Below are 13,777 nucleotides of genomic sequence, written 5' to 3'. Positions count from 1 at the left end.
CCTAAAGGACTCAGAATGATATTATCCTGCAGTCCTCTGATTGGCCAAGCACCCTACTTAACCCTGGAGGGTGCCCTAGGAAATTATCTGGGCAACCACACAGACTTTGGGTCTTCTGATCTCCAGTTTCAGATCCCAGCCTGAATCTGATCCTGACTCCGGCCTGGTTCTTCCTCTGATCTCCGACTCTAGCCTGACTCCGATCCTGACTCTTGCTTATCAAACCCGGCTCTAGTGCAGGGGTTCTCAAATTGTGGGTCGGGACCCCAAAGTGGGTCACAACCCCATTTTAATGGGGTCCCCAAGGCTGGTGTTGGCCCTGGCCCCCAGCCCAGCCCCACTGCCCAGGGCTGAAGCCCAAGCCCCCACCTCTCTCCCTCCCGGGCCCAGGACTAAGGTTACATGCCCTCCAACCAGGGCAGAAGCCCTTGGGCTTCAGCTTTGGCCCCCCTCACCCGAGGTGGTGGATCTCAGTCTTCAGTTCCCCCTTCTGGGGTCGTGTAGTAATTTTGGTTGTCAGAAGGGGGTCATGATGCACTGAAGTTTGAAAACCGCTTCTCTAATGATTTCTCCAACTCCTGCTCATTGTCTACAGTCCCACACATGCAGATTCCAGCCGAGCTGTGACTGCTAGGCCAGACCACCTGTGCCCCAGTCCTTTACATCTGTTTGGTTTTAAATCTCCACTGCTACTTAAATTAGAGAGAAAAACTATAACAAACAGATACATTAATTGTGTAAAGTATCTTCTGTTATATCCAATGTTGATCTTAATGGGGTTTAATTCGTCACAGTTATTATGACTATTCAGCTTCAATATGTTTTTAAAAGTTTTCTTCTACTCATATGTTTGCATTATTTTTATAAGGCTCATTATCATCATCTTACACAAGACTACCTTCTTTTTCTCTACCGTGGTGAATGTAGTTTGGTTACAGCATAGTGAATGACAAACCATCTGTAACTATGTTTCAGACCCTTACATACCCCACCAATTATTTTGATTTGGTAGGGTAAGTTGATAAATTCAATATTGTAAACATCTTTTGAGAGAAGAATTTGTCCTCTGTGTACAGTTTATACCAATGTTTGGGTATAAAACATGCATATACATGAATTTCTCCAGCATTATGATCAGAAATGGAAGAAACTTTTCCTGAAGATAATACCCCAAAGAGTTCACTGCCAGTCTTGTACTCTATCCTTTATAAAAAGTCTCTCTAATAGCAAGCTACTACTTATGGAGGATTTTAATGTTAATGTGTTAGATGAATAACCTGATTCAATTCTAGCAAAGTCCACCTCCACACAGCTATAAAAAGTCATAATGTCCTAGCCAATCCATCAGTAGATAAAAGGACTCTCTTCCACTGCTACCTGTGAATCCAAGGGCAGACAAGGTTTCAGAGAATCCCTGGATGGGAACTTCCTTGACAAAGAGTGAGCACAACTCCTCAAAGGGAGCAGACACATACCACTGACATTTATGTGTACACTTGATATCTGTTAGCCGTGGTGTTATGTGGTGACAAAATAGGTTAGATAGTAAGTCACTCAGTTTCCCAACGTAGTCATAGTAAAAATAAACTGCATCTATGATTGCTAGGGATTCCAAGATGTGAAAAGTTAGAAAAGCAGGGCAGTTTGTTTTCAGGCATCACAAGCATATTTGTAAAAATAACTAAACTGTAAGAAATTCGGTGTCACCTTTGATATCTATAAGGATTAAAAAAAATATACATATCTTCCCTTACACAAGATGTTTATATTTTAGAACTCAGCAGGAACCAGAGAAATAGGCAGCAGTAACTGAAATGTTTTCACAAAATAAAAGCCTCACCTCTCTGTACGATGTATATGTGCATGCTAATATTACAAGGCACGTGAACTTGTTTGGAGTACATAGCTGAAAACTTCTTTTTTAGGGTTATACATTGCTCATGAAAACGGACCAAATGAGCATGTTTATAATGCCATCTTATGAAGATGTTGAATGGAAAAGGACAAAGTGGTTCTAGGGGGAAAACGTCTAATATTGATTATTTCTCCTATGTTTCGAATGAAGTAAGAATATAGCTGTGTCTGTTTAACAACTTACAATTACCATAGCACCTTATTTTACAAAAACATCTTTATGTTTGCTTAACCACAATCATCAGTCTATACCAACATAACTCTGGGAATAATAAAAAGAATCTTTAATTTTAATTTTGAGATTATTAATAAACAGACTATTGAAAAACGAATTTACTTTCATTATTTAAGTTCTGCATTTATTTTGCCTTTCACTCAGTTTAGATCATTATAAAGAGATTTTCTGGTTCTCCTGCTCTCAAACTGTGCTGTTATTGTTTGGCTTCACAACACAGTGGAGGAGTATTTAAATATCAATTATACTATAAAAAAGTTACTTGAAACTGTTCCATCAGATTCCATGTTTGACTTTCATATAAAATTTAGTCCGTTTACATGTAAACAATTTTCTATTTCTAAATGTCAGCAGCACAATCTCAACCTGGAATCTAAAACTCAAGCTGAATTCTTTCTAATTTCTGATATCTTCACTACTAAAATTCTGTAATTTAACTAATCATTCTGCTGAGAGATTTGAGCTATAATAGGATCCAGTCCTCTTCCAAAGCTATATTGGTCCTGAACTGCTAATAAGTAGTAAAAATGTATTTTAGGCCCTGTCCTGCAATAAAAACTGTGCAGATGGAAATCCACAGATCCTCTTTGGTGTTAATAGGGCTCTGTCCATTCATGTGACTCTCAATGCAGGCTAGGGATGTAGTTAGCAAAGTGAACAGAGCAGACACAGAGTAAGAAGCTGCCATTTTTACACTATGACTTTTGAAGATGTATTAAACAATATTCTTAACTTCAGTCTGGAACACACTAGCAACATAGTTTGTCAGTGCAATTTTATCCTTCAATATTAACTTATTGATTGCGGCAACAATACAGCTACTGTTTATACACCTTATTATACAGTCAGAGTTTAAGGCCAGAAGGAACCATCTGATCATCTACTCTGATCTCCAGTATATCACAAGCCACCAACACCACCCAGCACCCGCACATTAAACCCAATAATTGGCAGGAACTGGTCATGAGAAAGTAGTAATAATAAAATGGAGGGGTGAGGGGGAAACCTTACCCACAAATCCTTCTTCTCCAACCAGCTTCAGGGCAATCTTGTCTGCCAAAACTGAAGAGTTTCCATGTGCAATATTAGCAAACGGTCCAGCATGCACAAATACTGGAGTTCCCTGGAAGATACAAAAAGAGAATTTACAACCCAGGTAATACAACAGCCAGAGAAGGGAACCGACTCCATAGGTGTATACTTTTTTGATGTATACAATTTTGAAAAAACTGCCTAGGGAGCACAGGGACTAGAAACCATATAATAGTTAAGAGATAACATGGACATTGTTGACAGATAATATTTTGGGGGATTGTGTTCAGTGAAATCTCAGGGGCATATAGCCCCATTCATGTGAAAGTCTAGATGTTAAGAAGCAACAAACGATCACTTTTGTTTTAGGTCTTCATTCCTAACAGAACACTAAATGACAGTAGTTCAAACTGCAGGACTACACACACAACAGGATACTGTATTATATTAGTATTATTGTAGTGCCTAGGAGCCCAAGGTACTGTACAAAACACAGAATAAAAGATGGTCCCAGACCCAGTCTAAGGCCTGGTCTACACTAAAAAGTTAGGTTGAAGGAAGCCGCCTTAAGTTGACCTGTTAATGTATGTGTCTATACTACCAGGTCCCTTATACCAACCTAAATCGCTTCTAAGGTCGACTTCCGTAATCCATCTCTGCGAGAGGTGTAGTGCTTAATTTGATTTTCATGGATCGACTGTGAGGTAGTGCAGGCACAGCCTTATGTAATTCGACTTAATTGGCTTCCAAGTGGTATCCCACAATGCTCATCTGTGATCGCTCTGGGGATCATTTTCAACTCTGCAGCACTGCAGCCAGGTACACAGGAAACAGCCCCTCCCCTGCTAAAACCCTGGGAACTTTTGATTTCCCATTTCCTGTTTGATCAGCATTGGGAGTGTGCTAGCTTGAGCACAGCTGATCATGGAGCCTACACACCCCAAACACACTCCAGCCTGGTCTTCACAGGAGGTGGTGGATCTCATCACTGTGTGGGGAGAAGAGTCTGTGCAGGCAGAGCTCCAATCCAGCAGAAGAAACGCTGACATCTATGCAAAGATCGCTCGGGGAATGGGGGAGAAGGGCTACACGAGGGACACATGGCAGTGCTGTGTGAAATTAAAAGAACTTCGCCAAGAGTAGCAGAAGGCAAGGGAGGCAAACAGTCGTTCTGGTGCTGAACCCCACACATGCGTTCTACAACAAGCTGCATGCGATTCTCGGGGGTGACCCTACCAGCACCCCCACAAGCAACGTGGACACCTCACAGGTGTGTGAGTCTAGAGACAGCAAGGAGGAGGAGGAGGAGACAGACGAACAGTGGATCCATTCTCCCCAAGAGCCAGGAAATATTTTTAACCCTGGAGCCCTGTGGGTCGCAGGACATCACGGTAGCTGACTGTGATGCTGTGGAAGACACCTCTGGTGAGTATACAGTTACAATCGAAGTCCAGTTAAACTTTAGCGGAGGCACACATTTGGTGGTATTGCATGTTTATTGTGAAGAAAAAGCAAGGTGCTGTGGCTCTCTGCTTACAAGAGGGCGCTCCAGCTACGCATAGGGTGGCCCCTGGAAAAGACTGTTTATGCGGACTGCGATAGCCCTGGAATCCTCCATGGACATCTCTAGGAAACTTTCATGGAGGTACTCTGCAATCCTTTGCAGAAGGTTTCTGGGCAAGGCAGTCTTACTTCTTCCACCATGGTAGGACACTTTCCCACACAACTCCTGAATTAATTCTGCTGGAATCATTGCAGTACACAGCATAGCAGCATAAGGACCGGGTCTATACCCAGATACTTGCAGCATTTCCTTCCTTTCCACCTCTGTTACTCTCAGGAGATGGATATCAAAATAGGGTCAACTAGGGGAAATGGGGGAAGTTCTCATTAAAAGTGCTCTTACAAGAAAAAAAGGCATGTAGACCCACCCCACTCCATATATTCCGGATCACCAAACCACGTGGCCACTAATGTGCCTTTACTGTGCTTGGCATGGGTGGTCAAGTAGTTTAAAGTGGCTGATAGGAGACTGGGGCCCCACATGAGAGATTCCGCAATTTGGGAGTGAAAACGTTCCCCCTCGTTCCGTTCGTAAACAGCTTCCCGTGGTGCTATGGGGAAGGGCCATTTTTCGACTAGCTACCTCTGCTTCCGACGTGAGCCTCCCATAAACTTCATTAAAAGTGCGGTCAACCATGACCCGGGGGGGGCAGCTACTCACCATGGCTGGAGCAGCAAAACGGCACAGTGAACAGTTATGGATTCTGATTATGTTATGGCTTGCATCTAGTGTAATAAGGGTTTTTTTTTTAAATTAAAACCGTCTTGCTATGGAAACATTTCATTCATGTACAATGGCTCCTTTATTTTTTTCTCCCATGATTGACTGGAAATGTGTCCTTCGGCATGTCATCAACACTTCAAAGCAGACTTTCGGTGATTAGGAGGAGGAGAAAGAGAACGTGGGAGGACAAGTTCACCGAGATAATGAACGCCTCTGGGACAGCTGACACAGAGCTGAGACCACGGAGGATTTTACTGTCCGAGAAGTTAAACATGGAGAGCAGGAAAGCTTCCAATGAGCAAGAGCGTGCAGCACAGGATGAGATGCTTTAGATTATGAATGACCAAGCAAACCCATGGAGGTTTCTGGTTGAACTGCAGGAACAGAAGCAGGAGGGTAGAGTCCCCTCTGCAAATCCTGGTGGACCGTCAGCCAGCATCGCCTGGCGCAGAATCACTCTCCCTCAAGCATTCCATGAGGCGTGGGCAAAAAGTCCATTATCCCTTTCACTTAACTCAGAGGGAGGGTACAAGGAACAGAAGCTGCCTATTCACAGACCTTTGATGGTCTGGAATGTGGTGTTATGTTACACAGCTGAAAATGTTTCTCCTGTTCCAACTTGACAACCCCTTTCTCCCAAAGTTACCTTTTTTTTCCTGTTCTCCCTCTTTATTTATGTTTGTTAAATAAAGTAAATGTTCTTTATTGAATAGAAGCAGTGGGCTTGGGTGGGGGGTTGGCTTAACAGGGACAGGGATACAAGCCAGGTGAAGGTTTGGGAAAGCACAATGCAGATAAGCAGCTCACATTACTGAGATTCATTACTAAAACAGCTTTTCAAAGCCTCACGGATACGCAGCCCCCCTTGCTGTGCTCTTCTTATTGCCCTGGTGTCTGGCTGCTCAAAAATGGCTGCCATGCGATCTGCCTCAACTGCCCACCCCTGCGGAAAATTTTCCCCCTTCCTTTCCACAGATATTATGGAGCACACAGCAGGCAGCTAAAACCATGGGGATGTTCTCTTCACTAAGGTCCAACCTTGTTAGTAAACTTCTCCAGAGCCCTTTTAAATGACCCCATACCTGCAAAACGATGCGGTCCCGCCAGTCAGTGCTTGTTTCACAGGACCAGAAACAGCACTCAGAGTGCAGCTGCTCTGTGACTGCCAGCAGCAACTGTGAATTGTTTTTTTCAATGGCTCGAAGCAGGGCTGCTTTCAGAACATCGCTATGTTCCGTGTGGCAGATCCTACTTTGGCTCTGGAAACACTGAAGGAGAAGGTGTGAGGTGTTTGAGACGCTCACAGCAAGAGTGCACAACTGAGCAGCCTCCATGTTTCTGGGATTATGGTGTAGGTGTGAAAACCACTGGGTTGTTTGCCATTGATATAAGGGAGGGAGCACAGTGCATCCGAAGCTGCCTGCAGGGTTGCCCTGGCAGCCGCTGCACCCTCCTCCACCAGTGCTTTGATCTCCTTCCTGTCATGCTCCTGGAGGGAGTCCTCAAACTTGGGCAGTAAGCCCCACACACTGAACTCATACTGGCCCGGGAAAGCCTGGTGGTTTGCCACCCGTCACTGGAAGCTCAAGGATGAATAAATTTTTCTTCCAAATAAGGCCAGTCTCCTTTAATCTTTATTTTTCAGGGTAGGGGCTGGTTGGCCCTGCCGTTCCCTGTGGTTGACCGAGTCGACCACCAGGAAGTTAGGAGCAGAGTGGTTGTATAAGTATTCATGCCCCTTGATGGGTACAAAATACTTGCGTTCTGCTCTCTTAGAGATGGGGACCAATGAGGCCAGGGTTTGCCACAGGGCATTTGAAATTTTCGCCACCCCTTCGTGGAGAGGCAAGGCCACCCTGCCCGGAGTCCGAGGGCTCCTCCATCTCCTCTGCCTGGAGGTGGAGACTTGATGCCACCCTTTTTAAGAGTTCTTGGTGGGCCCTAAAGTCCCCCTGCGGGATGGAGGGGCCGTAATCCACCTGGTCGGTCTCTGGGCACAGTGCCGAGGATGTACGTCCCATCGACTCCTTACTGGGAGGTCTGGAGAGGGAGGCTGATGGTCCACCTGAGGCTTTGGCCACCGAGCAAGCCCCCATTGGGGGCCACGGTGCCCACTGGTACCATTGGGACTGCCACGGGGCCCGGTGCCACTGCATCTGCTGTGGCACCGGCGGAGCTGGGTGTTCGGCCTGGCTGGCCCATCGATGGACAACTATGAAGGGAGGCTGGGCTAACAACGGTGCCATGCAAACGCCTGTTCTCACTTTCAGGTGACACTGAAAACAAGAAGACAGCAGCATTATCTCCTGCAAATGTAAACAAATTTGTCTGAGCAATTGGATGAACAAGTAGGACTCAGTGGACTTGAAGGCTCTAAAGTTTTACATTGTTTGATTTTTGAATGCAGTTATTTTTTATACATAATTCTATATTTGTAAGTTAAACTTTCATGATAAAGAGATTGCACTAAAGTACTTGTATTAGGCACACTGAAAAAATACTAAATCTTGTTTTTACAGTGCAAATGTTTGTAATAAAAAATAAATATAAAGTGAGCACTGTACACTTTGTATTCTGTGTTGTAACTGAAATCAGTATATTTTAAAATGTAGACAAAAATCCAAAAATATTTAATAAATTCAATTGAAATGCTATTGTTTAACAGTGTGATTTAAACAGCAATTAATCATTATTAATTTTTTTAACCACATTAATCGTGTTTTTTTAATCGCTTTACAGACCTACTCTTAATCCTTTAAATAATTTTTGTTTTAATGACACTATTTTTAGTCCTCACCATTACAGAATGCCAACCACAATCATCTAATCTTATATTTTATCTGTGAGTGATTTGCACACACACACACAATCACTTTCCTTCAAGCAAACAAAACAGTACTTTAGACTCCTACATATAAAATTTCAGGATTCGTCTGTGAAAACACAATTTGTCTTTGTGGGAAAATGTGTGTGTACATCCATGTGAGTGCACGTGTGTGAGAATGGGGATGTTATCGAAAAGATAGACAATTCCCATGAACCATCTTATGGCTACTCTGCTGTACATGTTTTAAAGATGAAACAGTGGAACAAGACCAGAAAGAAAGAGCAACAAACAGTATGTCTTAGAACAAAAAGAATGATATAGATTATTAACATTACTATACTCCCTCTCTTTTGAGTCAGTGTTCCTTTATGTCCTCTAGGGACCATAGCAGTGAAAAACCAGCAGAGTTTTACAAATGTATGCAAAAACTCAACTTGAACTAGGGAAACCTTCAAATTGCAAGTGAGCTTCTAAACATATGATCCTCCCCTCTAGTCAAAGTTTGTTATTGTTGCAGCAGATCCTAAGGGCCCTAATCATGCAATATGCACATTACAAAACACATAGTAAAAAGATGGCCCCCGCTCCAAACAGCTTAAAACCTAAGTAAAACAAACAACAAACCATTTCCTCCTATGCTGTTTTTAATAAGGTTTTTAATAGCTTCTACAAATCTAGCCTGTTTGTTTCTATAATCCAAATTTTTTCTCATATTAAATGAATTACCTGTGTAACTACCACAGCAGTAAAATTAACATATCAAAATCTATTGTGGATTCTAGTCCACTGAATTTATTTTTACCTTGGGCTTTATTGTTCAGCAGATTTACATACTGTACTGTGAGCAATCTGTTTTAAAAAATGATAACTAAAGCTAGCTGAAAAAGAGTTGCATAGTGTCTGCTTCTAAAGCATTTTTTTTTAAATTATCATGTGTCCTGAAGTGCCTGATTCAAGTGACCTTAAGCAGCAAAAGCCCCAAAGGCTTGTTTAATTAGAAACAATCGCATCTGAGGCACTTTAATCTGACAGACTTTTAGCTACATATAGGGCCTGATCCTGCAGCTTTTAATCAGAGAAGGCTCCTAGTGAAACAAAGACACCAAAAATAGCTCAATGGAGTTCCAAAATCCAGAAAATAGAAGGGAGTTAATTAAATGTTTCATTCATTAGCTCTTGTAGGCAACAAAACTCCTGGAGTGAAAAAGCACGGGCTGATTACCCATGGGAATGAACCCCAAACAGACCTTTGGCGCCTCAGGCACACTCTTGAATGAATGGATTAAAAATCTTCTCAGAATGACGTTCATAGCTATAAAAGCAACCCCCCTACCCCACCTCCCACCTCACACACACAAAAAGACCCACATCAGACATCTCCAAAGCCTCCTTAAAAATTTATGGAAACTCTCACAATGCCTCAAAATGTACAGCTGCCACTTATTTTGCGACCCATTCCTAATAAACTATATATACAAACTATCAACAGCATTGTGTATACATTTAATAAGGGAAATACTTGGTTATCAAAAGATTGCAGGAAGAAAATCATGCATGAAGCAAAATATGCAAGATTATCAATAGCAGACAAGATGTTTACGGTATTTATCACCCCTTGCTATGATTGGTACTTTAACTATAACGAGTTATAGGGCAACCATATTACCACTCCACAGAGTTGTTAGATACTGTCATTTCTCTGCTACACATGGTATAAATAAATGTCAAATGTTATAGGAGCAGTTCACCGGAGTATCCTTCACGACAGACATGGATATAACACTATGAAAACATTATGTACAGCTAAAACAAGCATAATAGTCACATCAGATGTAAAAGTAGCTGAAGTGCGACATTTATTATATGCAGAGCTGGTATCATGACCTATTAAGGTTGCCCAATACTTCCTATTATTAGCTCCTGTTTTCAGTTGCTTACAGTTTTGCCAAACATTAACAACTCTTCAGGTTGAAATTTCCATGACAGGTGACTGCCTTAGGCTGATTTTATTTTATTTTAAAAGTTTCAGCAAAAATGGTTCAGTCATCTCTGAGAATGGAATTTGGAGAAAGATATTTTGCTCATGTTAAAAAAAAATTCTTCCTTTTCACTGAAGCTCTAGCACCTCCATGCTTTGGAGCATGGTCTTGAAATTTGGCAGGCAGAGAAGCCTTTGCACTGGTCTCAGGAAGGTGCTTTTTGTTGTCCCCATGAAAAAATACAAATTTGGCAGAGCTGAAAATCTTTGAAAAATCTCAGTTGGCAAATGTTTACCAGACTTGTAAAAGTTCTGCAGCTACATTCTTCGAAGATCCTAACTGCACTGAGCATACTCCAGCCTAGGACCACAGGAGCTGAGCAAGATTTTCTCTACAATTGCTGCTACCAGATGCTGCAGGCTGCTGAAGGGCTGGGCACAGGAACTGACAGCAAGGAGAATGTCTATCCTGTGCTCTTCCAACAGTCCCCCTGCTGCCACCCAAGCAGCAAGAGAGGAGGATGCAGCTTGAGTGGAAGGCCAGGATTACTGGGAGCTAGGAGGAGTTGAGAAGGGATGAGAAAGGAACTCGGAGTCGGTGGGGAGTGGAGTGGTGGAGACTAAAATTGAATGAGGAGCTCTGGGAAAGGATGTGGAACCTAGACGTGAATTCTGGAACAAGGAGCCAGAGGTGGGAAGAGAAACAGGACTGGAGGGGGGACAATCTAAAAAGGTTCACGCTTCAGGGAGACAGGTCAGAAAGGTTTATAATCACTGGAGCACACTCTCCACCAGAATATTAAACCCAAGATTCCAGAGACTCAGCATTCCTTTGCTGCCAGCAAATATCTATGGAATCTATGATGCAAAGCAGTAAGTCTCATCCCCTTTAGCTGCCGGTCCACATAAATGATGACAACCTACTATTTCTAACAGTTACTGCATCAGCTCAAGTGACAGAGGTCTGTGATGTGGATCTAAATTCCAGCCCTAATGATGATCCATGTAGTGGGCAGTATAATTTCACATGATGGAATTTCTATTTTTTCAGCTAACTTTAAAAAAAAACTAGGAACATACTAGGGCTGTCGATTAATCACAGTTAACTCATGCGATTAACTCAAAAAAATTAATCACAATTTATTGCAATTTTAATTGCACCGTTAAACAATAGAATATAAACTGAAATTTATTAAATTTTTTGGTTTTTCTACATTTTATCATATATTGTATTCTGTGTTGTAATTGAAATCAAAGTGTATATTATGTTTGATTACAAATGTTTGCACTGTAAAAATAATAAACAAAAGAAATAGTATTTTTCAATTCACCTCATACAAGTACTGTAGTGTAATCTCTTTGTTGTGAAAATACAACTTACAAATGTAGGGGTTTTTTGTTACATAACTGCACTCAGAAACAAAACAATGTAAAACTTCAGAGCCTACAAGTCCACTCAGTCCTACTTCTTGTTCAGCCAATCGCTAAGACAAACAAGTTTGTTTACATTCACAGGAGATACTGCTGACCTCTTCTAATTTACAAAGTCACCAGAAAGTAAGAACAGGCATTTGCATGGCACTTCTGTAGCCAGCATTGCTCTGTTTTACCCGCATTCTGCCATATATTTCATGTTATAGAAGTCTCAGATGATGACCCAGCACGTTTGTTTTAAGAACACTGTCACTGCAGATTTGGTAAAACACAAAGAAAGTATCAACATGATATTTCAAAAGTTACATACAACACTCGACCCAAGGTTTAAGAATCCCAAGTGCCTTCCAAAATCCGAGAGGGATGAGGTGTGGAGCATGCTTTCAGAAGTCTTAAAAGAGCAACACTCTAATGTGGAAATTACAGAATCTGAACCACCAAAAAAGAAAATCAACCTGTGCTGGTGGCATCTGACTCAGATAATGAAAATGAACATGTGTCGGTCCACACTGCTTTGGAATCTTATCGAGCAGAACCCATCATCAGCATGGATACATGTCTTCTGGAAGGGAAATCCCTAGGCACTGTGGGCAGGGAAATGATGCTAGAACTCACTATTCACAATGGTCTTTGATCATGGTTATTGATGGGGTAGTAACATAAGAATCCCTCAATGCAAGATGGCAAGGGGGTTATAAGAATACCCGATTCTGGTATGTACATTCTAGTTTGCCAAAGGATGTCACAGGAGGTCTTAAATGAAAACCAGAGTCACACTGGTTATTAATATCATTGGTGAAAAGTACATAGATACTTTGTAAGGAGTTATGTATCTATACTGAAAATATGTTCTCAGAGGGTTTGGCTACACTTGCAGGTGTTCAGCGCTGGGAGTTACAGCTGTCTTCGTACAGCTCTGTAGGGAAAGCGCTGCAGTGTGGCCACACTGACAGCTACCAGCGCTGCAGTGTGGCCACATTTGCAGCGGTGTTGGGAGTGGTGCATTATTGGCAGCTATCCCACAGAGCACCTCGTCCCATTTTGGCGCCGTGGGTTGTGGGAAGAGGGCGGAGGGGGCGGGTCATTCTGCTTCCTGTCCCAACACCCCATGATGCATCGCTTCACATCCCAGCAATCCCTGTTTTTCCGTCCACGTTTGGTGCCATCTTGACTCTCTCAACGGTTTCTGTGCAGCGCGATTTCTGTGGGAAATGGAGTCCGAACTGCTGAGGAGTATGCTGATGAGTCTGGCCAGCACATCACATTTGGCAGTTGAGCTATTCCTTAAGATCCAAAGTGATGAGGAGTCCGACGATGATAGCGAGTCGCCTGATGCGTATGACACTAAATTGCTTCTGGCATTCACGGAAATGCTCAGCACCATGGAACATCGCTTTTGGGCTCGGGAAACAAGCACTGAGTGGTGGGATCACATCGTCATGGAAGTCTGGGATGACAAGCAGTGGTTGCAGAACTTTCGGATGAGAAAAGCCACTTTCATGGGACTGTGTGAGGAGCTCGCCCCCACCCTGCGGCACAAGGACACGAGATTGAGAGCTGCCCTGCTGGTGGAGAAGCGGGTGGCTATTGCAGTCTGGAAGCTGGCAACTCCAAACAACTACCGATCGCTTGGGAACCAGTTTGGAGTGGGAAAGTCGACCGTTGGAATCGTGTTGATGCAAGTTTGCAGGGCCATTAATCACATCCTGCTAAGAAGAACCGTGAATCTGGGGAACATGCAGGACATTGTGGATGGCTTTGCACAAATGGGTTTCCCTAACTGTGGAGGGGCGATAGATGGGACGTATATTCCTATTCTGGCACCTAGCATCCGAGTACGTTAATCAGAAGGGGTATTTTTCTATGGTTCTCCAAGCGCTTGTGGATCACCAGGGGCGTTTCATTGACATTAACACACGCTGGCCCGGAAAGGTGCATGATGCACGCATCTTTCGGAACACTGGCCTATTCAGGAAGATGCAGGCAGGGACTTATTTCCCAGACAGGAAGATCACAGTAGGGGACGTCGAAATGCCCATTGTGATCCTTGGAGACCCCGCTTACCCGTTA

At 42.9% G+C, this 13,777-nt stretch overlaps 1 protein-coding gene across 2 annotated transcripts in view; it reads right to left on the bottom strand.

Annotated features, from left to right (window-relative positions):
• The window catches only part of MTHFD1L (methylenetetrahydrofolate dehydrogenase (NADP+ dependent) 1 like), a 229,604-nt gene that overhangs the window by 133,922 nt on the left and 81,905 nt on the right, over positions 1-13,777 (bottom strand). The window contains exon 20 of one of the 2 annotated variants that reach the window (XM_045010255.1): positions 3,161-3,272. In XM_045010255.1, coding sequence (XP_044866190.1) covers positions 3,161-3,272 — 112 coding nt within the window. Of the gene's footprint in view, positions 1-3,160; positions 3,273-7,130; positions 7,745-13,777 lie in introns of those variants that run through there. The other variant, XM_045010253.1, reaches the window with a different exon arrangement.

Source organism: Mauremys mutica, chromosome 3 (genome assembly GCF_020497125.1).
Source record: "Mauremys mutica isolate MM-2020 ecotype Southern chromosome 3, ASM2049712v1, whole genome shotgun sequence".
NCBI classification, from domain to species: domain Eukaryota; kingdom Metazoa; phylum Chordata; order Testudines; family Geoemydidae; genus Mauremys; species Mauremys mutica.
This window is presented reverse-complemented; position numbering and strand designations above follow the sequence as displayed.